The following is a 23,982-nucleotide window of genomic DNA, read 5'->3' on the forward strand; positions in this document are numbered from 1 at the left end:
TCGGTTCTGCGCAATGCTTCCAGTGTCAGTTCAGATGAATTACTTGGAGTATTTGCGCTATCCGACATGCAGGAAAATTGATGACAGGAAGAGGCCAAGGAAGTAGTGCGAGGTGATGGCGGTGTTTCGGATCACTGAGAACCCGTCGGCTGCGTCGTTGAAAATGCTTCCCGGGAAATACTTGAGGAGACTAATTAGCAAGAGAGCCAGCTTTCAGCTCAATGTATACAAGAACAACGAAGATGAAGCCTCGATCTAGCTGTTTTGAATCGAAACGTGCAACGATGTAGAAATTGGCCTTTGACCCCTATTGTTGCGAGGGTTTCGCCGGCAGCCACATTCCCAGAAGCTCAAGTACAACCTCACCTGTCGTAAAGCGATTCCATGGAAAGCTTCCTTGGCCCGCACCATCTTTCGTGGGGTTGCAGGGCCTGTCTCAGGGGCGGGACCTTTGATTTCCTAAGTAGGTAGGGTTAGAGTCGTGGTTAAACAATTAGTGGAGAAACATATCTGAACCAGACGAACGACTGGAAGATAAGATTAGGTCGGCGGTAGTTTGACTCGGATTCAAGACAAACAAATGAGAGCTTTTTGCGTCGATCGTTAAGCTTGGCATCATGCAACAGCCCGTTGATCTGGTGCTGCGATTCATGGCTGGATGTAACGGATCCGCAACCCGGTATTAGCACATATTGCCAAGAAGCAGTTACTACGAGATTTTGGCAGTCTCCACTAGGGATAGTGGGGATTTAGAGAATTGTAACCCGTCAGCCAAGCATAGACACGGTAGGGAAGCCTGTGCATAACGGACAAAAACCATGAGTACGATAAATTCGTCTGATGTTGATGGCAAACTTCATCGATTTTTGACAGATCGAGCTTCCAGCATCGCTGCGTCCGATCCATCACCCGTGCCCAACCCTTGTGTCCTCATTAGATCCCACAGGTCGCCTTGTGCAACGTGAGGCAATTTCCCGACCTTCTAGCTCGGCTTTCCATTGTGTCGCGACCCAAGAAATGGAGTGGCCAATATATCATGCCCGGTCTGGCCGTAGGGCCAGTGGAGTCCTACCCATTTACTCGTGGCTGAGACAAGGCGTTTGCTTGGCGCCAGTGGCCCGGCATATAAGAACATGACGCATCTCTATGATCAACCTATCAAGCTCTCCAGGTCGTGCCAAATCCCAGGATGGCATCGTTCAACATGGCTGCTGGCGTGATCGCCATTCTCCTCACAGGCGCCGTTGCCCAGGCCCTTCCGGACGGTGCACCCACGTTGCCGCAACAGGCTCAGATCATTGACCAATTGAGCCAGAATGTGCTGGAAGAAGTCTTACCTCCTTACGAGGCCAATGCATCGACGGTTTGTGCGCCTAGAGCTCAGGAAAGGGCGACAACTCACAATAATCGCAGGAATTCTTGTGGCGTGGCGTCAATTCCTCGTCACTCAAGGAGAGACCCTTTCACATCTACAGCTCGGAGTTCTACGAGGTGATTGGCAGTGATCCGTCGCTCACCCTCATTGCGACCTCAGAGTCCGACCCCATCTTCCACGAGGCAGTCACTTGGTATGTTCACTGTGCTAATCTGGGTGACCCAGACCTCGCGCTGACTAGAGAAGGAACCCAACAACTGACGAAATGTTCTTCGTCCAAAATGCGGGAGATCCAGACGCAGGCACCGGCTTGAAAAAGTCTTCTATCATACAGAAGATCTCCCTTCTGGATGCCGAAGAACTGAGGAACGGGACTTTCGGTGCTACAGCAGTGCCAGTGCATACAGTGCCATCGACCCCACAAGTGATCAACCCGAATGGTATGTTTCCCACGTGAAAGGGCCGATGTCGTATGTGTGCTGAGATTAAGAAGGCGGCACCAACTACAAGGGTAACCTGGTCTTTGCGGGCTCAGGCCAAGGAGACCGTCTTGCATCAGCGCTCTATCTGATGAATCCTGTCGAACCATACAACACTACAGGTGAGTGGTATCCAGAATCAATCACAGAATTTGATGAATGGTTGCGCCTAACGTCCTGTGTGCAGTTTTGGTCAACAACTTCTTTGGCAGAGCTTTCAACTCACTCAATGACGTCGCTGTCAATCCCCGTAATCTAAACATTTACTTCACCGACACCCTTTACGGATATCTTCAGAATTTCCGGCCGACGCCCGGCCTGAGGAATCAAGTTTATCGACTCGATCCTTCCACAGGTTCACTGTCAGTTGTGGCTGATGGGTTTACTTTGCCAAATGGTAAGTCTCAAGCCCATGCACCCATTGTTTGATTATGGCTGACTTAGGTCCAATGCAGGGATCACGTTTTCACCCAACGGCGAATACGCCTACGTCACAGACACCGGCATGGCTCATGCGTTCTTTGGCGAGAATTTGACAGATCCTTCGACAATGTGAGTTACGATTGACACTCATCCGATGCTATGGAAGGAAATGGCGCTGACTTTTGTAAGCTATCGGTATAACGTACAAGAGGACGGCACCTGGGAGAACCGGAAGACGTTCGCCTACGTTAGTCCTGGAATCCCTGACGGTAAGCACATCCCAGAGCGTGACTCATGTGCGATTGTTTCTGACTTTGACTGGGTGCAGGAATTCACTGCGATTCAAAGGGTAATGTGTATGCTGGCTGCGGGGATGGGATTCACGTGTGGAATCCATCTGGAAAGTTGATTGGGAAGATCTACTTTGGTTCCGGCGTCTCCAATTTTCAATTCGCCAGAGATGGCCGGATGGTCATCATGGGACGGACGAAATTGTTTTACGCAACTCTGGGTGCTTCGGGAGCTCCAATCTCGTGAATAGAAGACGATAGGCATCGACTGAAACAATGTCTGAGAAATTTGGCGTAACATACCCGGACAGCTGAGGTAAATGAACTCCGCGAAATGTGTATTAAGTGCGCTGGGTGCTCTATGCATCCTATTCTATCTGTTCCCAAAGTTCTAGGTTCCAAGGCTCTGGGCCTCACACATCTTCTTGTACATGGGACCCTTTGCCAAAAGTTCCTCGTGAGTACCTTTTTCAACGATTCTACCGCCGTGGAAAACACAAATTACATCAGCGTGTCTGATGGTTGACAGCCGATGTGCCACAGCGATGGTAATCCGCTCACCAGACGAAGCTGCCTGGTTCAACGCTTCTTGCACAATGCGCTCCGATTGTGTATCCAGTGCACTTGTTGCTTCATCGAGTAGCAGTACACGAGGCTTACGGATCAAGGCACGTGCGATAGCGATTCGCTGGCGCTGGCCACCAGAAAGTTGAGTGCCATTGGCTCCGCATTGAGTATCGAGACCTTCGGGCAGGGAGCTGATGAACTCCCATGCATTGGCCATACGGCAGGCTTCGATGATGCTTCCATCAGAAATGGTTGACGGATCTTCTGTCGGAATACCCATGGAGATATTGTGCCTGATGGTGCCTGGATAAAGGACAGGCTCTTGCTGTACGAGTGCGACGTCTTTTCGGAAAAGCCACGGGTTCATCCGATCAACATCAACAGAATCAACCCTCAGGTGACCGCTGACTGGATCATAGAACCTCTCAAGTATGGCAATCATAGTGCTCTTTCCGCATCCAGATGCTCCAACAAAGGCCACAAATTGTCCCTTCTTGATCTGAGATCTCGTCAGTTTCAATTTTTCCTGGTTGCTGCATACAGAACACAACTCACCGACAGGTCGACACCCTGTAGGACCTTTGTTTCAGACCTCAAAGGATAAGAGAACTTAATGCGCTCAAGGTCAATTGTTGAGTAGTCCGAGGGCCCAACGCATGCATTCTCATCAGTTTCCCGAATCGATGGCTTCAGTTCGGACAGCCAAAAAAGGTAATTAGCTGCGTTGACAGCTTTCGTCATGCCTTTGGAGCATTAGTCGGCAAGCATTTGCCACTCAGAATGGACACTTACTGCTAGAAAAGCCAAAGAGAATGGAGGCCTGTTGTCCAGAAAAGAAGACGCCCAGGAAGGCGACGAAGAAATTGACCGTGCTCATGTCGCCGAATGATACCAGACGGCAGCCATACCTAAGTCAACAAGTAAGCGACGAAGTAAATGGGAGTGGCTTGAGTATGAAATACCAGAATCCAAGAGCCATGAAAGCATATTCAACACTCTGTGTGAAGGCGAAAGGCAGCATGATGAGCAATATCGGCCTCCGAGCGAAACTGTTGGCGTGATCTAGCTCCCTCGTGTATCTTTCGAGAACAGACTTCTCGATGGACAGAGAAGAGACAGTGCGAATGGCGGTAATTGCCTCGGATGCGATGGAGGCACTGGAAGAAAACCTCTTGGATATCTTTGCATCCATAGCAGACTCCATCCTGATGCGAACATAACCGGCAAAGAGCATTGGGGGCAGGCCGGCGAAGACAATGACGACGCCTAATCTCCATCCGTATGCCAACGCCAGAATGCTGCAGGCGAGAACGCTCACAATCGACACGAGAATCAAAGAGATATTGAATCCCATGAGCTCAAACACAGCTTGAGGGTATGAGTCCGTCCTACTCGTCAGAGCCCCAGTTGTGTTCTCCGGTCGGTCGAAGAACTGAAGATCTTGTTTGAGCATGTTATCCACAAGCTCCCTTCGCATTTTCTGGTTGAAGGTCTGGGTAGGCGTCAGCTTAAATGAAGACATGTATGACATGAGAGGAGAGGTAGAACAGACTGTAGCTATGGTATTCGAGCACCATCCAATGACAAAGTAGACCACAAAGGCCCCAATACCGACAACAAAGAACATGAGGGCGAAGAAGTTGCCCTTCTTCTGCATCTGTGACCCAGTGAACTTGAAAACCTCGATGAACCTTGACATCAGGATAGCCTGTCCGGGGTACGCCGCCGCTGTGAATGCCAAGTCAGCAACAATAAACCTCTTGAGGACAAATGGGCTTGGTTACATACCCGCAATGAAACATGCTGCAGTTAAAGCTGCGTAGTACCACCGGAGTTCGGGAGTGCATTTCAAAAGCCGCCAGACCGTGGCACAAAATCCAACACGTTTCCAGTTGTCGAAGTTGTCCTTGTCGATTCGTTGCTCCGCCCGGAGTCGCGTTGCGGTGGAGTATCTTGTCAAAGCATGACTGAGTCGGACGGACTTGTCTTCGTCCTCGGCAATGGTGTCAGAATTGGAAGTGCTGTCAGAAGGTTCCTCGGTGATTGCTAAGTCCTGGGCCATGACGAGTCGAGAATACGCGCCGTTCATTGCTAGTAGTGCGTCGTGGGTGCCCTGTTCGATGATCTGACCCTGTTTCATGACAACGATATTGTCAGCATCTCGAATGGTAGCCAGCTTATGTGCGATCGTGATGGTCGTTCGCCCTCTTGAGACGTTGTCAAGAGCTTGCTGCACCACCTGTTCTGCATGGGGATCAAGCGCGCTAGTAGCTTCATCGAGAAGAAGAATCCGGGGCTGGGAAATAATGCTGCGAGCAATAGCGACACGTTGCTTTTGACCGCCAGACAAAAGCCCTCCACGTTCGCCGATGACTGTGTCGTATCCGTTTGGGAGAGTCTTGATGAAGTCGTGTGCGAAGGCAATTTCTGCCGCTTGTTGAACACGAGCCAGCTTGGCTTCACGAGGCTCGTTCTCCCATGGTGTCCCAACGAGTCCGTTCACAATGTTGTCGTATACGGTACCACTGAAAAGGATCGGTTCCTGCTGCACAAGTCGGATCTGCTTCCGCAGCCACTGGAGGTTGAGCTGTTCGATTGGCCTTCCGTCCAAGGTGATTGTTCCTGACGCAGGGTTATACCATCGTTCCAGCAAACCAACAATTGTACTTTTACCAGAGCCACTGGCACCAACCAAGGCTGTCGTCTTTCCAGCTGGGATGTGAAGGGAATAGTTGTCGAGGACTTTTGTGTCCGGACGCATGGGGTAATTGAAAGAGACATTCTCAAAATCGATGTTGCCGGTGACGTTTTGGGGTTGATCACCAGATTGGTCCAACGGATCTATTATCGACTTCCGATCGACGAGTCTGAAAAGCTCTACCGCTGCAGTCGCTGCTCGGGTGAAGTCGATGAGGTAGGGAGTAATGGCGGTCAGGCTCGAAGCTGCGACGATGACGGACATCAGGACACTGTAAGAGGTCAGCAGCTATTCTTGGATGTGATTGGTGTTGAGCTCACATGAAGACATCTCCGGGTGCTTTAGTCTCGCCTCTCGCCAGCATGCCAATAGCTTGCCAAAAGCAAAGTCCGATGCCAGAAAAGAGAATGAAATATTCCGCCGAAAATAGGCATCCCAATATAGGATTCTTCTTTCGCCCAAGCTTGGCCGACTTTTCGAGGTATGTGTTGAAGTCCGTGATCAGCCTGGATCGAAGCGCAAATGCCTGGACTGTACGAGCGCTAGCAAGAATGCTCTCCGCAAACGATCCAGCCTGCGCGTTCCAACCGAGAATCTGAATCTCAATCGCGGCTTCTAGATAGGATGCCACGCTCATCACAAAGATTGTAGCTGGTGCAATGCAGCCGGTGATGAGGGTTAGCTTCCAGTTAGTGACGAAGGCCAGAACAAATGCTGAGATGAAGGCAGAGAGACCCTGAATGACGAGGCCAAGCTTCTCTGAAATTCCAGCTTGAACCAGTCTACCATGAGAGGTAGCTTGCACCGCGACCGAGCCGCCAATGCCCGAGTCAAAGTAAGCTATCTCTTGAGTGAGTCCTGCTTTTAGGTATGCATGGCGAATGTTGCGAGTGATCCGGTATGCGGCGAGGGTAAACAGGGTGCTGTAACCGTAGGAAACCACAAATCTGCCGATGCCAATTATGAAGAAATAGAGCCTAACTTTGTTAGTCTCTGCCTCTTGGATTTAGTTATAAGTAAGCGTACGCAAGTCGCGCTGATTCGCTGCGAAATTCTCCTGGCGAAGATGCGCCTGTGGTGAAATCGGTGATCACAGTGATAAATTGACCGAACACGAGGTTCACCATGGCCATGCCGACGCCAGATGCAAGTGCGCAGGTTGCTGCAACGAGCTGCATGGAGATATCGGTGGTGTCGCCATATCGAAATATTCTCTGTTGTAGGAATCCGCATCAGCTACAAATCCTAACACCAAGACATTCAAGAGGAGGTATTTGGTTACGAAGTAGCTCGGCAGAACTCCAGGATCACCTCGGGTGGTGGCTCCCTGCTGGTTGCCAGTTTTGGCTGATAATTTCTCCCGGGAAGTGCCCATTGAAGCTTCCAGCTGATTAAAATTCAAATAAAGTGAAGTGAGTAAGGAGTTTGACAGTATGGGAGAAAGATGAGATGAAACAAAGTAAGATCATTTCACCTGGGCAGTATTACCAGCCTTTAAGTGGTATGAGAGCTTTTAGCTCGGCAAGCTGGACTTGTTCACTGAGAGTCAACGAGATGAACGTCCGCGCTCGCGGACGTGGGACATACCGCCTCCGACAATTTCAACGCTACTACTAAATTGCGTCCCCATCAACAACAATCATCAAAGCTGTCAAAAGGCCGATGTTAATTACTTTGCCTTGGAATGAGTCCCGCAGGTCCAATACTGCGAAAAGGAGGAAGCGGCGTTTCGGAGGGAGTTCAGGTTGCGAAACCCCGTTTGCCAAGCTCACGTTTCCGCGGACATCAGATCGCCTCGTTCATGGAACCCACGGAGCCCGAGTCACGACGATGACATAGCCGGGGTCTCGCGCTTGAGGTACCGCTCTAGAGATTTGCTCATCATTTAGACAGACTTTCAGCTTACTCGTCGTCAAGAGCGTCATGAATGAACCATAGATTCCTTTTATTGCAATGCACGGATGGCAGTTGCGAGGATACTGGTAAGGAACCCATCTGTTTCAATGGGCTAAAGTACCACTAATTGGGATTCTCTGCCGCACTTCTGCCGCACAATTTGTGCACTCTTTCAGTTTTTCTGGATACGTTTACATATCCAAGTGCCATGGAATAAGTTATTTACCTTGTCACTAAAAGCGGGCATCCCTTTTCCCTTTCAACTTTGCATTGCTACATGTACTTCCATGCCCTTCATGTTATTGATCAACCTAAAGAGTAGTACTTGGCAACTATTGACACCTGGAGAGAATTTGCCTCAGGCTTTTCTGATTGATGCTATCTACCAAAGAGTATTTCTAGCAACGATACGTAGTATGCAAATAGCTTTATTTCCCGCCGTTATTCCAGGGATTCTGGGGTCAGGTTATCAACCCATTTATGAGAGATTCTCCTGGGCAATGGTCCATGCGAGAAGGCCTCAAAGAGAGATTTCACAATCTCTGGCTCTGATCAAAGCTGTGGCAGTAGGGTCCGCCGAAGCAAAGAGGCCACTGAATGAATCTTCTTTACGCCCATCCGTGGCCCATTTCCATTCGTACTTGGTGAGGAGATAAACCAGGATGACCTTGATCTCGTTGGACGCGAAGAATCGCCCAGGGCAGGAGTGCAGACCATGACCAAAGGCCAAGTGTTCGGGTCCGGTCGTCACGAATTGCCATTTGTTCTCCTGACCTGGTTTTTGACGCATATCTAGGAACCGCCGCGGATGGTAGCCAGAAGCATCCTCAAACATAGCGGGGTCTTCCATCTTGTCAAGTGCGACCATTGTGTAGGCACCTTGGGGAATACGAGTTCCGTCGGAAAGTTCAACCGTTGTTGATGCCACACGGTGCATTGCCGCTGAATATGTTAGCAAAGGGGAGAGCTACATCCCGGAGGCTCTCGACTCACCAATGTCTCCCAGATGATGACGCTGAGACTCTTTCATCATGCTGTCTGTGAACTTCATGTCTTGCAGAGCCTTCTTAGACCAGCCGTGTGTTTTGATCGCCGAACACATCTCCTCTCGCAAAGGTTCGAACCACTGGGGATGGTCGCAGAGATCAGAGATGATACCACTCAACAGCTCCGAAGTTGTGTGAATGGCGGCAAATGAAAGTCCAAGCTGTGCGAGACCATCATCATAAGCTCTGCCCTTGGCAACCTCGTCCAGCCATCCAATGGTGTCGGCAACCTTTGTGGTTTTCTCACCCGCGTCGCGAGCAATACGATTCGCTTCCCTCCGCTTGGCAAAGACTGGCTTGATGATCTGTCGCGCACGAGAAGCCTCTGCCTTCAGGGTTCGGACTTCGGGCAGAAACCAGTGAACGAAAGGTCGGAGAAACGACGGCCACTTTGTCAAAGCCTCTGCGGCAATCATGGAGTGAACAGTATAGTTGACTGAAACGTCCAACCATTCTTGGTTTGCGCACAGCTCGGGGCCTACAAATACACGTGACGAAACGCGGGCGACCAGTTGTAAGAGCACTGACTTGAACTGACACTCTGTCCAGTCTATCGAACGTCAGCGAGGCTGTTGCAAAGGTGGGAGTCCTCGGGGTTAATGGATACCCTTGGGGGCGCCAAGAAGGTGCTCCGTCGCCTGCGCGGTCTCCTCGGCCAGATCTGCTGTGATGAAATCTGCGTTCTCGTGTAAGTTCTGAGCCATTTACAAGTTATGGAGCGTTGTCTTACTCAGAGATTGAGTCAATCTCCCTCTTACCATCTCCACAAGAATCTGATCTTGAGGGCCTTCAGCGAACATCTCAAATCCGGGATAACTACCAAAGAATTCCTATCGCAACGTCGGATGTTTTAATAGCCGCACATGATGTAGGACAAGGTAAGAAGAATCATACGTTGACGTACCTTGTGAATGGCCCTCCTAAAATCCATTCTGGTATCGTTTCGGATCTCATCCGCAAATTTGCCAGGTAGGATGAGTTTTGGCCCTGAAGTTGTAATCACCTGGAAACAACCGGAGAACTGTTGACATATCAGTATGGAAGCATGAAGTCGGCTAAGAAGGTCGTTTACCTTCTTGAGCCCCTCGCGAAGGATGTTTGGACCGTCCACAAGCCATCTCTCACGAGCCTTTTGGAGGTCGCTATGCCCATCTGGAGGAAGTCCAGCAACCGGAAAGCCCTCATGAAGACTCTCTCTGCACATGAAAAAGTATATGATGAAAGGCGCCGTTGCAAGCAAAAGATACGGTAAACCGAAATCTTTACCCTCGCCGAAAACTAGTGACGCCATGTTGAGTGAGCGTTTGTCAACAGCCAAGACTAGCTAATTTGCAATATTGGTAGTGGACGTTTTCAGAAAATTGAATCATAGCAAAAGGCCATTGTTGTTTTACGAAGAATGGCATGCTTTATAACTCATCCCTCTTTGTCGACTATTTCCTCGCTCACCAGTAACATTTCTTGGCGGCGAGACGAAGCTTCGGGTGCCGAAGGTTGGAGACTGCGATTAGGTTGACACCCCTGACGGGGAACGGTCCGTCTGTCGTGATGATCCAGATGCATTTCGCCGAGTTGAAAAAGCGGAGCGGGACTGACGTCGTGCCGCGGGCCACCGTCTTGAGAAACTCTTCCGCCTCCGAAACTCCGACCAAGACGACCGAGGCGGTGAGTCAGGAAACTGAGATCAGACTAGCTCGCATTTCCCGGTATGTACCTGGTGGAGATGGCAGCGATGGAAGTTGCTCTCAAGTAATTCTGGCTTTGCCAGAAGAGATTCCTGATAAATCAGTGCTGGGTTAAGCGTCTTGAATTCAGACTTTCCTCATTCCGAAGGCCCACCCCAAGGCAATCAATCAAGTTTGAGGCCCAAGCTTGACTTGATTGTCATATCGCGATGCCATACTTGATTGATTGCCAATCAATTGCAAGTGTTTGGCAAATACCCCTACCTATACATTAGGGGGGCCCTAGAGGAGAGGGCTCTAGAGTGTACAGCAGGGAAGCCCCGGGGCCGGGGTTTCGGGGCTGGGAGAGGAGTTTCGGGGCCGGGGAAATCGGGATGAATCAACAGCTTTTCATTCCGGATTTTCCATGATCCCGTCCTTGGCCTCCTCAAGGCCCCTTCAAGCTCCCTTCAAGCCCTCCCCCCACCTCGAAAGAGTCAAGGGAATCAAGCAAGTTTGAAGCTCAAACTTGACTTGACTGCCTGCCGATAGCTCCATTATTGATTGATTGATTGATTGAACTTGACAAGTTTGCTTGCTTTGGGGTGGCCGACAGCGCCTCCACAAGGGCAAGTAAATTGATAACGCAAATAACCTAACCAAGCAAAGTGAGGCTATCGCCACTACCCAATCGATCAATCCGATACCCCTCGATTGAATTGAAATATTTGATGTCTTATACTCTAGCTAATAGGAGGCCTTATATAGGCTATCGCCCCACTTATAGGTATGCCCAGCCCAAAAAAAGAGCTAAGTTAACAAGTATGGGGGTCAAAATTGCTTTGATTGCCCTTGTGGAGGCGCTGGTGGCCGAGTCGTCCCCCCTCCAGTTATTCCGTTTGTGAAGGCGAAAGCGGGTATGAACATAATGATATACATGAAAACCGTTGAGTCGCATTCGGGATAAGTATGACAAGCTCGGGTATTTGTTGTTCCTCCAGGGACATCTTCATATCCTAGAAAAGTGTTAGCTCTGTCATGATTGCTATTCCCCAAGTGACCATTCCGACGTATTATCGTATGCTAATTTCACTGTTGATTCAATGACATAAAATATCCTAGCTCTAAAATCCTATTGAAATAATGATTGCACCTTAGTATCACAGTCTTAGCTTGTGGTCGGACTACCAACATAATGATCATAAACACAGACTACAGACCAGCCCGCAGAAACCATGCCACAGGCTACAAACATTAGTATTTGGCTTATATTAACAGACCTTTCTTATTCTAGTATTAGGGAGTTTTGCTGTTATTATTACTAAGAAGAAGTGACGAGGGCCGGGGCACCTCAAAAGCAGACTCAAACGACCAATCCTGCCCGAAATATTTTGATGCGGCCTGCCTCCTTTCATCGCAGTTGAAGCTGCATCATCATTGTGCACGCATGCATGCTGTGTCCTACCCTGACATGTTCGTCGTGTCCACCTTTGATCTCCGAAGGAAGCACCTTCTTCGCCAACATCAGTGGCGCAGGCAAGTAGATCACAAGGGTGTTGGCGGACCACTCCACTGATGAACTGCCCTTCCTATCAGCGTCATATTTGAGGACACTTGTAAGCCTAGCGCGAGACTTCTAGATCGACAAGGTCATTCATGCTTTCCATTCTTAGCATTCAGAACGCTCGGTATTGAGTACACCAATAACGAATGACATTTGGTACTAGCTCTCTGCGAGGGAAAATCCACGAGCCAGACTGAAGCCACAATTCACTGTCACGAAGGGGTGCTCTGGCTAGCGAGAAGAGTGCACCGCGGATCGTCGCCCAACTGGTCCAGTATCTTTTTATTTACGCTATCGCCTGATCGCCGTGGCGGCGTGGCGACTCACACCACGTATGGCATGCACCCGTACCGCTTGCATGCCGATCGAAGGATGACCTGGGCGCAAAATTCGAGGGAAAGCCGCAGATATAAATAAAACGAACGAGTGTACGTTCTGGCAACTAGGATGTGTCCTTCGGGTGGTTAGCTCAGTTAAAAGTTCAGATCAGACGTCAGAAGTTCGGAGAAATGACCATCTGCATTGGGGGAGGTGGCATTGGCGGAGGGCAATTTGAGGGAAGTGATTGGCGGAAGAGTGGGACCATACAAATCACCCTTTCTCCCCCGGATAACTCCTCCCTGTTCTGAGAAATGTGGTTGGTGGAGGGAGAGACTGTAACACCACTTTCACTCCGCACGGATAGTTCCTCCCAGCCGTCTCGGCCGCTTTTGTCTCAATGCAGTCCAAGTAGTGTATTCATATGGTAAGCGAAGGATGAGAAGCGGGGAAAGATACCTTTGATGTTTCTGTTAACGATGTGGAAGTCCAGTTGTGGAACTAACAACGGAAGATGCCACTGCTCAGTCTCCCACATACACTACATTGAAACATCGGTTGACGTATCCTAAAGGAGTTGAATGACACGTTATTGTTTTGTCTTGATCAAATCTCGGCCGATGGTGTAGAATTACTTTAGCCTCACGGTCGATTCTTGAGCAGCGCCGTGGCACTTGCCTCCCTTCCTCCTACCAAGGAGATGTAAGGTATATTTAAGAGATACAGCCTACACGATCATAATATTACTCATTGTCTTGAGAGTCATACCTTTCTGCTTCACTTCCTCCGATCATTAAGCCCTTCAGCTCATTCTCTCGTTTACAATGCATCTCTTTACTTCTATGTTGTTGGGGTTTGCCCCTGTTCTCGTTGCTGCGCAAGTGAAGGGAACCGCGTATGGCTTTGCTAAGGGCGTCACTGGTGGAGGCTCTGCCACTGCTGCGGCTCCTAAGGACATTACAGAGTAAGCTTGCTCAAATGGCTAGGTTGTCTGAAAGAACGGAAAACTGATCGGTGGACTCGCGATTATAGGCTTGCCACTTGGCTGTCCGACAGTACTGCCCGTGTCATTCTCATCGACAAAACCTTCGACTTCGTCGGCTCGGAGGGTACTGCGACCGAAACGGGATGCACCAGCACAACATGCACCTTGGCCAACGGCGGTCAGGATTACATCGGCAGCAACAGTTGCACCGGAAGCGGCATGGTCTCAGCCTCGATCTCTTACGATAAGGCTGGAGCGACTTCTTTGGTTGTCGGCAGTAACAAGAGTATCGTCGGGGTTGGGAGCAAGGGCGTGATTCAAGGCAAGGGTCTGAGGCTTCCCGCTACCTCCAAGAACGTGATCATTCAGAATGTGCACATCACGGTAAGTCGTCGGATCTTGATTACCTGGTTTCTTGCTGATAGACATAGAACATCAACCCCCGCGATGTCTGGGGCGGAGATGCCCTCCAGCTCGAAGGCAATGACGGCGTCTGGGTAGACCATTGCAAGTTCAGCAAGGTTGGGCGCATGTTTGTTGTTACCCAGTAAATTCACCACGCTACAGTACACTCAGAGAAACACAAATCACTAACTGCTTTATCAAGTTTCGCAGCCAGCCGCTTGACCATCTCCAACACGGAATTCGATGGCACCACCACAACGTCAGCCACCTGCAACGGGAACCACTACTGGACTGCGATGTTCATCGCAACTGGCGACAAAGTCACTCTTGACCGTAACTACTGGCATGCTTTGTCCGGCCGAGCCCCTAAGCTTGGCCAGAGCGGTGCTACAACCACAGTCCAGGCGACCAACAACCTGTTCTCGAACATGCTAGGACACGCCTTTGACGCTTATGCCGGCACTTCCGCCTTGATCGAGGGTAACGTGTTCGAGTCAGTTACCCTGCCGATGACAGCCGAGGCCGAGAAGGTCAGCACCATCTTCAACGCTCCCGATTCGGCTTCTCTGGGCCTCTGCTCCAGCAGCCTTGGCCGCAACTGCGTTGCGAATTCTCTGTCCAGCAGTGGCAAGTTTGCCAGCATGAAAGACACCTCTGGTCTTTCCGCCATGGCAAGCGCCAAAGCCTACCTCGTCACTCCTATCCAGGCCAGCAGCGTGAAGAGCACTGTTACCAACAACGCCGGCGTGGGGAAGATCTGAAGCTTGAGCATCGTCTCCGTCTTGACTATTTGGTTGACGCAGGTGGCCTCAAAAACCTCATTTCGTTTCTTTCTCCCTCTTTTTTCACAATCATAATTTTCATGTTTAAGATACTGGATATTGTACATAAGCAGCACCACGTTGGGTTCGAAGATGTCCTCGTCCTTGAATGAGACGTATGCTGGATGGACAACCCTAGGAATAGGATGCATTAAATTCGAATTTCAACATTCGTCTAGGGATCGTAGTGGCTAGTGATTCTACGCCCCCTCGGTTGTGGTAGCTCTTGAGAAAACGCCATGTGCCAGACAGTCTTCAGAGAGCTCTTCAAGCTGTGGTAGTTTTCGCGTGGGAATTTTCCTGCCTGACTGATTGAGCGGCTCTAATGCCGTGCTTCTATTGACCCACCGCGCCATTGACTAGCTGACACTAAACCCGCGCCTGGCATTGGTACACCACTAACTTACTTCGCGACTGTGCAATAGTTACAGATTCAAGAAGCTCTAAAGTTTCAATAGAATGATAACCGAAGCTCGGTATCAAAGTCTTAACCTGTGGTCGGAGGGCCAGAGTAGTGGTCACGACCCCAAACCACATACCAGCCCGCAGAGAAGATGGTACAGGCCACGAAGACAACCGATGCATAATTGACAGACGCTGCCGTGACAGGAAGGGGGGATGGCATGCAGAATAAGGGTACCGCTAACAGAGACCAACCTCAAACACCATAATTAGTGAGAGACATTGATTGAAAGACAGGGGCGCATACCTATGCTCACAATGTTGCAGAAGTATCCCATCCTCCCGAGGTTGAAAGCTGCCGTCTTCAAGCTCTTACGCCTTGTCGCAAGGCTGATCGCAATCGGTGTTGCGTACGAGCACGTCAGGCAAATAACACCCACGCCAGAAAATGCGCTGAACGCGACTGGAGACCCGAAGTATATAAAGCCTAGCAAAACCTCAACAGTCATACAGGCCATCATCGCATTTAGCGGAACCTCGAGTCTAGGGTGAATCTGTTTCCACCACCGAGAGCCCGGTATAGCGCCGTCTCTTGCAAATGCCCAAGTACATCGCGAGGACGCTGTGGAGCAGCCGATGCCACAGATGATTCCCAGTATTACCAGTGGCATGAGTAGAGCGAAAGCGCCGCCTGGCGAACCAACAGCGTTTTTTATTATCGTCGGAACAGGCTGGCCAGCGGATACGGCGAGTAATTGTTGAATGTCAGGGAGCACGAACACAAGAGGGATCAGAAATAGAAGGCCAGCGACCGTGTTGATACAGGCTGTTGCCACCATGGCTCGGGGTACTTGGACTGAGGGTCGCCGAACCTCCTCACACATGCTGCACAGAGAGGCAAATTAGTTAGCGTTCTTAGACTAAGTGGACTGAGAGAACTTGCGATATAATCATGCCGGTTGACGATGTAGCATAGCCAGCATGCATGAGACCAATGCAGAAGGACCATGCATCAGGCCACCCAGATTGTGTCTCCAAATGGGTGAAAACGTATGCGGCTGAATGTCGGCCATTCTTTGCGATAGCTAGGACAGCAATGGTGATAGCAAACACTCCGGCAAATGTCCAGAATATAGCAGCCGTCTGCTTCTACTTCAGCGAGCACCCTTAATGGTATGAGTAGGAGGCAAACTCACGTCAATCCATGGCAGCCAGCGATTTCCAAGAGACGAGACGGCGTTACACAACAATGTTATAGCGACGAAGACGAGGAAGACTTGGTATGTCTCACCAGGGAATATTCCCTTACCAGGTTCCGACTCAAAAACATTGATGCAGGCACCAAAGAATTGTGCAGTTGCGAAATTCACAGAGAGAGTGATTGACATGTTTCCCACTACAAAAAGCCAGCCACAGATCCAGCTTGCGAGCGCCCGATATTTGGGCGGCGTTAACATTGCTGCTTGGTAATATACACCTGCATGCCACGTCAGGTACTTGAAGGAATGAAATTTGTTGGCAAAACAATTGATAAGATGAAATTTGAAGTTCGTACCTCCCGCAGTTGGATACACACTGGTAATCTCGCCAAGAGAGGCGGCAACGCATATGACAATCAGCGCAACCAGGAGCCATCCCCAAATAATGTTCACTGGACCGCCTCCTATGAGAGGATAGTTCAAGGTGGTCGCGAGGCCGTAAGGGTTCGCTGCTAGCACAAAGGCCATGAAAGCGACGTGAGCCGTAGACCGGTTTCGCTTGAGCTGAGGGTCGTAACCAAGATGGCCAAGGAGATCATCGGCCAGCGTCTCGCCAGAGACATCTCCACTGACACGATTGTCGCATAAGTCTTCGCGGTAGCGTGACTTGGCGGTAACAGCAGAAGAGTCGAGAGCGCTCGGATCCTGCGGTATGATCTGCGACATTTTGAGGAGGTTTGCGGCCGAATGTGTGGCAAAGATAGTGAAGGGAGTAGCCAAACATAAACTCAATGTGACTTCTGGAGGTGCGGTTTCCGTGTGGAAAGTTTTCAAAGAGGATGTGGTTTTTCTCAGAAGCTTTGCTGGTGAACCATGTACGCGGGGCCCTTGGGGGATTGCCTTCGATGCAGCTCCCCTTTCGGTGACGTAGTATTAGGCCGCCGTACCTTCTCCCCAGAGCAAGCCCAGGATGAAAATTTGCTGAATCCACTATCATTCATTGCCCCTGAGTTTCTGCCAAAAGCATGCAATACAATCTTGGATGATGGATATCCAATCCAATCATCGGTAGGCGGGCGTGCCGAGCCCGGAACGGCATGGCAGTGCTGTGCGGAGAGCTCGGCCCCCCGAAACTCCGCACTTGACCCCACTTTCCTGCATGTATAAGGAAGCTTGCCTCCGTCTCCGATCCGTTCGATTGTCTTTGAAGTTCCTCACCCCTTGCCTCGTCGGATGTGGTTGCCATCTTTTACCCCGATACAATCCGAACTTTGCCATCTTTGGTAACCGCGACCTTGATTTGGCACTGATTAGGCCTATCATCAGTGTGATGATGGAGACTTCGCAAGAGACCACAGACTCAGGTCCAAATTCAGTCACAGAGCATGTCGAGCGTGGGGGAAGCGACCGTCACAATCTTTCGGTGAGTGGGCTTCCGTTCATTTGCCTTCTACCCCGTTTGGATCTTCCTGACGCAAGAGCCGGATTGTTATTACCGTATGGCGTGGCGAATTTGTGCTGTGAATGGGGCAGAATTGACTGACACACCTGATTTGGACAGTGTGACAGTTGCCGTGTGCGAAAGGTACTTGTTCCACAGGATTGAAACAAGATAGCGGAGTCGACTGTTTTGAGATTAACGGCCTTTTATCAGGTTGGCTGTGATCGCCAAAAGCCGTGTTCACGATGCCGCCGCCTAGATGTACAGTGCACATACATGATGGGATACAAGGCAAGACCGAAGCGAGAACGCAGTGGTGTCTCGTTGGGTCATATGTAGGTCATGCATGGCATTTCATGACCGATCTCGGCTAAGCCCATGCAAGCGAGGAAAAGGTAGATGACATTGCTGAAAGGCTTCAGAAGCTGTGCATCATGCTGGAGGACAACAGTCGGCCAAAGGCGAACAAGTCAACAACCGATCTTGTGGGTTCGAGCGGAAGTTATCAGATTCCAGCAGACTCAGGGACAAGTTTGCAAGGAAGTCAACGGGATCCCCAAACCCCTCGCGACCAGGTCGAATATGAGGGTGACTCATCTTTAGCTGCCCACGCGGACTTCACGACTCGAATTTTGGAGAATACTGTGACTACTAACCTGCCCATCTCCCACTATGACGAAATGGCGTCCATGATGAAGGATATTCGAAACACTATCAGGACAGTCGGTACCCTTAATACTGATATGACAGGTGCTTGTCATGGAACGCCGCACGCCGGTGAACACTTTGCACAGGAATCACTGCCTCCCGTACAGCTCACGTTGAACTGTTTGCGCATGCTGAAAGGTGAGTGAAGTAAATGTTCGCTGGTGGCATTCACTAGACGCCGCGGTGCCGTCCCTGCTGTCCTTGGTTGACACCAATGGTAACAGAAACTCCAATGATGAGGTACTTCTGGATGATGCAGTTCGAATCTGTAGGCCAAGTCACTGAACAGTTGCTCGGTGTCTACTCAACTGATAGAGCCCCATCGATGGCGGAGTTGATCATCGCATATATTGGTCTTTACTGGTTGTTCACTCAAAGTGGTCAATTCTCAACCGATACTTCTGTTCAACGGACGTATCTGAATTACGGCACTGTATGTCAGAGCCATGCGGATCATGTCCTCTCGCAACTTTCCTTCCATCTTCCCACATCGGTGGAATACATTCTAGCTCTCACAATGGCTGTAAGTACGGCCCATCTATTCCGACTAGAGAGACCCATCATAGGTACATACCTAGTAGGGTATTGTGCAGGATTGTTCTGACAGACCGTGTAAACTTTAGACCGAATATTGTATGGGCCAGTCCAAACCAACTATGGCATGGACCTACATCAGTACGGCATCTCGAATGAGTCAGGCCATGGGCTTGCACCGGACAGCTTCTCAACGGGACCATAGCTTTGACTCTGAAACTCGTCAAAAGTCCAAATTGTTCTGGGCCATGTTCATCTTGGAGAAAAATCTCTCTTTGCAACTCGGCCGATCTTCCACACTACGCGATCACGACATCACGGTCCCGCTGAAGGCCATCAAGATGGGATACCAGGTAGGGGGCTCGCTAGGCGTTCTTTCTCCAAAATGGCTACGGATTTCGCAAATTGAGGGCAGGGTGTACGACGAGATCTACAGTCCAGAAGCACTACATCAGGACGCCAACACGAGGAACTCCCGAGCTCGGAGTCTGATAGCTGACTTGAAAGAGGTCATCAACGATGCAGACTCTTACGAGGTACGCGATGTTCAACAATCTTCGTGGTTTGATCGTGTCTGGCGTGTCGCTGACTGAATTGTGTAGACTGAGTTCCTTCAAGACAGACGACGAGTCCTCGGGAACACATTCGACGACATCTTCATTCAATGCGACAAAATCTCACACTTGTCTCTTATGTGCTTGATTTATCGCAGCATATGCGAGAACAACGTACCTTTCTGCGAAGAATGCATCAGCACAGCTAGAGAAGCTCTCAAAGAACACACAAGAAGCATGTCTCTGATCGATTCCCGCGACACCCACTTATTTGACATGTGCATCAATTGGTTGCTTCCATCGATCCCAGGTTTTCAAGTTCTAAAGAGCTGACATCTGCGCACAGGACGCTTCTTTCATCCACTTTCGTCCCATTCTTCGTCATACTCTGCAATGTAATTTGGACTGTGAATGCGGCCGACCTCGAACTACTGGATGCATTAGTCAGTTCTCTGGAGGCTGGTCAAGATCGGGATACCTTCAGCACCAATCACCTGCTCAAGACCTTCAAACCGCTGTACAGCGCAGCGTTCAAGTACATTGAAGCAAAGTCTCATTCTGCCTCAGGAGTGATGTCCGACAACATTACCTTCGAAATGATATACCACCAAACAGCACCTGTTGCGGAGCCAGTGCAGTGGCACAATATCTCGGCGCTGACGTCGCTGGACCAGTTCATGTCACATTCGGCACCATCCGCGACGATGGCTCTTGATGGCACTGGCTTCGCTGACCTAAACGACAGCTCTTCTACGTCACATGCACAGCCGACCGGGGTTAATACTGGCGACGGGAATCTAGGTCAATCCGGGACTGATCATCAGATTCCTGGAGCAAGAACGCAGGCCGCTCAATTGGAGGAGTGGTTTCTTCAAAGCCGCCACGTGATGGACATGATGGAGGATGGTCGTGGTGACTCTTGAGTCGCGAGCGTGCCGTACGAAGATGTATTATATCTGCCTGATTTGTATCATGATCCGTTTTAGTCGCTGGATATTCTCCGAAAATTCAATCTGCCCGGTCGCCTTCTCGCTTCCACTTTCGACCTTCAAGTCATACCGAGTTCATGACAGAGTAACATGGCCTTCTCCTCTGTGCAGTCCACTAAGCAGGTCCATAATCCTCTTCTTCGTCCTCCTCCACCAGCTTGGTTCGCAACTCGACTAACGCATCATAGCACTCCTTTCGTCGAAACCCAGCCAGGTTCGGCCACCCATGCTCGCGGTAGATATCCCGAGCGTCCAAGAATTATTCCCAATGCCGTCAGTCCGACATACCACCAGAGCATATGCAATATGACAAAACCAACAATAAAGACACATACCTCAATCCCGGGGTCTACCAGCTCATCTTCCTCTTCCTCCCCTTCTCGAATCGTACCCCAAATTTCGGGATAATACTCTGCGTCCTCCGTTTCAGGACGAGGCAAAGGCACCAGGTCAAGAGAATACAGGCTGTCAACGAGCGCATCAAAGAACGGTCCGGCAGGTCGCGGCGGTGTCCACAGCCAGGGCTGGTCACTCGGGGCATCCTGGACTTGCTTGTTGCCAGCATCGTAGACAATGACGGTGCCAGCATTGGTATCGATGATCCACCACTCGCCGCTATCGCTGCCCTCGCCTCCGCCGCCCGCGATGGGAACCAGACCATCAGGCATCTTCTCGGCGAAAGGGAAGAGACCGTGAGCGTACAGGCGCTCGGGGGTAGCCTTGTCCGCCGTGAAGTTCTCGTTCAATTCGGGGTTGTCCTCAAGGTAACGCTGCGGTTCGCTGCGACCTATAACGGGCCAGCGGTTATCTTCGTGGGTCTCATCGACGTCAAGATATGGCAGGTGTCGTAGCAGGTCAATGACACGGTCGTTGAAGCCCAGAAGGCGCGTCTTATCGGCCGGCAGGAAGGTATCATCACCCCAGCGCCCGCCTGGCGGGTACTGTATTAGCGATGCAGGAAAGAAGGCCATCTGGGCCAGCGTTTTGTAGTACTTCGTCAGGCCGGCAACGATGACGTCCCTATTATAGCCAGCGGGGTACGTCGCAGGATCTCTTCTCTCTCGTGGCGGCGGTCGAGATTCGTGTCGGGAGGCCTCTGCCTTTCGCTTTCTCGACTCGCGTTCTTGTCGATCCTTCAAAAAGTCTTCCAAGTCTTTCCGGCATTTCTCACGATCAAAGGCTGGTCCAGGTCCGCGGCCGTGCTGCCATCCCGCCAGCATGTAGGTCTGGTACATGGAGGAGGCAATCTCTCGGCGATCAGGGGTGGAGAAGTCAGGCTCGATGCCGTCGACCAGGCCGGGAATGGGGTAGTAGTCTTTGCCGAGCATCGTGGTGACCTCTGCGAAAAACTCGCTTGGGCTGTAAGATGGTGCCTTTTTCCACTCGGTCTCGAACTCCTCCGCTAACGCCTCGCCACGTGGTGGTCCCTCGTACTTGACAATGCGACCACTCTTACAGTCCACAAGCCACCATTGCGGACCGTAAAGCGTGTATTCACCGGCAGGGTACGTTAAGCTGATCATGTCTGGAGGAAGGTGGACTAGCTCAAACAAGCCCTCCAAGTGCTCCTCCAGCAGCGAGCTGCGGTCTTGCAAGTATCGCATGGCCTTAGTCTTTGGGAAGATGGGCCATTGCCCCGTATGAGGGCCTGCGTCGACGGGCCGCAAGTAGGGAAGGTGGCGTAGGAGGTCCACGGCAGAATCAGAACGGCCTAGTGTATTTCGCAGGCCATCTACGTCCAGCTCAGTGTCGCTCCATCCCTCGGGCGGGGGTTGTTGGATATTGTCGGGCGACAGGTAAGGCGCTGTTGCCAACTTGGTGTAAAATTGCGTGAGGTCTTGGGCCACGTCGCGATGGAAAGATAGGCTCTCCATATGGAGGGTTGAGATGTGAATATCAAAGTTTCATGAAGTCTGTAGCCTGTAAAAAACGCTCTTGAAATCCTACTTCTCACACTTTGGTGCACAAACAAAATATTGCGGGCTGACAAAGATTTATGTTGGCTATCTGCAGCTGGCCGACAATCACATCATACGTGCTCTGAGAAACGCGAAAGGTGAAGATGAGAGGCTATGGGAGGGGTCATTGGGGCTTTATATGGAAGAAGCTAGCATGTCTTGGCTTGCATCCCTCTTGCATGCATGATGCACCCCTGGCAGTAAGCACGTTAAATAAGTCCGGGGCTCTACAGGAAAACAAGACCGCCAACAACACCAATCTTCTTGATTGCCCAATGACAAAGGAGCCAATTGGAACAAATGGATTTCATACATAGTATAGCTTTCTGTATCACCTTACATCAGTTTGTCTACAGCAGCAGGGCCGGGCGCAGGCGTGATAAGCGCCGCCGCTTCGGCCGCTACCTCCGTCGCCGTCGCCAACGGGCCGGCGACCCACTCCTTCACGCGCGGATCCCCGCTGCCGAACGCGGTCTGCCGCGGCGACTCGGCATCCTCATCAGCAGTCGCCGTGGCCGTGGCCTCCATCCGTTCGGCAGCCCGAGCTGTGACCTGCGCATATAGCAGAGATGCATGGCCTTGTCTTTGCACGGGAGGTAGCCAAAGTGCTCAGGAGCTCCTCCTCGGTCGGCCGCCGCGTGCTATTTCCCTCATCAACGCGAAAGTCGTCAGCCGCCGGCTCATTCTGGCGGACCAGCGCGTCTCATCGATGACGAAGGTGAGGTCGCCGGTGTCGCTGTTGCGCCATGATCCTCATCAGCTACCATGTTAACAAGGGCGTTGTGGTTCTACCTAAGTCAGTGACGGAGAAGCGTATTTCTTCTAACAAGAAGGTCATCTCGCTTTCCAAGGGAAATCTGGACTTACTTGACGGCTTGGCCGCCAAGGGAAAGGCCAAGAGAATTAACACGCCCCTTTGGGGATTCGACCTTGGGTTCGCCGACTGCTATGCCCCTATCAAATCACAATAATCCATGGTGGAGCGTAGTCAGAGTAGCTGAAAGATAAATTAAATCATACAGTTCTTTCGTGTAATTGAATCAAATTCACAGTTACACCTTAGCCATTCCGTTCCTTCTAGCTTTGCTCGGGTCCGACCAAAGCCTTCCACTAACACAGCCCTTGTTCAAGGCATCCAGTCCGGCTGGAACATCTGCGAAGTCGATCTCACACAGTTAACTCCAGCGGGACTTTTCCATCTGCCAACAGTTCGAAAACAGTCCTCAAGTCATCCTGACTGGCGCCAAACGAACCGATTATGCTGATGCTGCGTGTTACCAACGCCGTGACGGAGACTGTGATCCTGGACGCCGCTAGGCCGACAACCACCACTTTGCCACCTTTCCTGGTTTTCTCAACAGCCATACTTGTGGTCTGCCCTATGCCGGCGAAATCGATAATTACGTCAAAGTTCACGCCCCTAGCTTCATCTAGCTTTTCGAAGCGCTCATGAGCACCCAGGCGGACTGCCTCCTTCAACTTCATGGGAACCACATCAACGGCGTATACATCCGCTCCTAACAGGACAGCAAATACAAGTCCCGACATGCCTAGTCCTCCGATACCAATGATGCAACCCGTCATCCCCGGGCGCACACCAGCTTCAATTACCACAGCGTGATACGCAGTCGCCATGGCATCCGTTGCAACCGCCGCTTGTGCGAAG

General features: G+C 50.8%; 6 protein-coding genes across 6 annotated transcripts; 2 read left to right on the top strand and 4 right to left on the bottom strand.

The window, feature by feature from the left end:
- Window positions 1-1,204: 1,204 nt before the first annotated feature.
- COL26b_007028 (uncharacterized protein) lies at window positions 1,205-2,568 on the top strand (the record flags this gene model as incomplete). The annotated part of the gene is made up of 7 exons (XM_053179836.1): window positions 1,205-1,363; window positions 1,414-1,568; window positions 1,622-1,815; window positions 1,869-1,976; window positions 2,042-2,251; window positions 2,310-2,406; window positions 2,562-2,568. 7 exons carry the CDS (start codon window positions 1,205-1,207, stop codon window positions 2,566-2,568), a joined length of 930 nt encoding a protein of 309 aa, XP_053036184.1.
- A 390-nt stretch (window positions 2,569-2,958) lies between these two features.
- Window positions 2,959-6,965, bottom strand: COL26b_007029 (uncharacterized protein; the record flags this gene model as incomplete). The annotated part of the gene is made up of 7 exons (XM_053179837.1): window positions 2,959-3,633; window positions 3,690-3,877; window positions 3,927-4,042; window positions 4,097-4,862; window positions 4,923-6,103; window positions 6,153-6,809; window positions 6,859-6,965. The coding sequence occupies 7 exons, from the start codon at window positions 6,963-6,965 to the stop codon at window positions 2,959-2,961; spliced, it is 3,690 nt and encodes a 1,229-aa protein (XP_053036185.1).
- A 1,283-nt stretch (window positions 6,966-8,248) lies between these two features.
- On the bottom strand, window positions 8,249-9,478 carry COL26b_007030 (uncharacterized protein; the record flags this gene model as incomplete). Its single annotated transcript, XM_053179838.1, has 3 exons — window positions 8,249-8,670; window positions 8,722-9,252; window positions 9,382-9,478. The coding sequence occupies 3 exons, from the start codon at window positions 9,476-9,478 to the stop codon at window positions 8,249-8,251; spliced, it is 1,050 nt and encodes a 349-aa protein (XP_053036186.1).
- Window positions 9,479-13,144: 3,666 nt separating this feature from the next.
- COL26b_007031 (uncharacterized protein) lies at window positions 13,145-14,471 on the top strand (the record flags this gene model as incomplete). Its single annotated transcript, XM_053179839.1, has 4 exons — window positions 13,145-13,284; window positions 13,353-13,689; window positions 13,737-13,837; window positions 13,925-14,471. The coding sequence occupies 4 exons, from the start codon at window positions 13,145-13,147 to the stop codon at window positions 14,469-14,471; spliced, it is 1,125 nt and encodes a 374-aa protein (XP_053036187.1).
- Window positions 14,472-16,581: 2,110 nt separating this feature from the next.
- COL26b_007032 (uncharacterized protein) lies at window positions 16,582-16,858 on the bottom strand (the record flags this gene model as incomplete). Its single annotated transcript, XM_053179840.1, has 2 exons — window positions 16,582-16,596; window positions 16,652-16,858. 2 exons carry the CDS (start codon window positions 16,856-16,858, stop codon window positions 16,582-16,584), a joined length of 222 nt encoding a protein of 73 aa, XP_053036188.1.
- A 2,867-nt stretch (window positions 16,859-19,725) lies between these two features.
- On the bottom strand, window positions 19,726-22,232 carry COL26b_007033 (uncharacterized protein; the record flags this gene model as incomplete). The annotated part of the gene is made up of 2 exons (XM_053179841.1): window positions 19,726-19,797; window positions 20,694-22,232. 2 exons carry the CDS (start codon window positions 22,230-22,232, stop codon window positions 19,726-19,728), a joined length of 1,611 nt encoding a protein of 536 aa, XP_053036189.1.
- Window positions 22,233-23,982: the final 1,750 nt, after the last annotated feature.

This window comes from Colletotrichum chrysophilum, assembly GCF_026319265.1.
Source record: "Colletotrichum chrysophilum strain AFK26 chromosome Unknown scaffold_55, whole genome shotgun sequence".
NCBI classification, from domain to species: domain Eukaryota; kingdom Fungi; phylum Ascomycota; class Sordariomycetes; order Glomerellales; family Glomerellaceae; genus Colletotrichum; species Colletotrichum chrysophilum.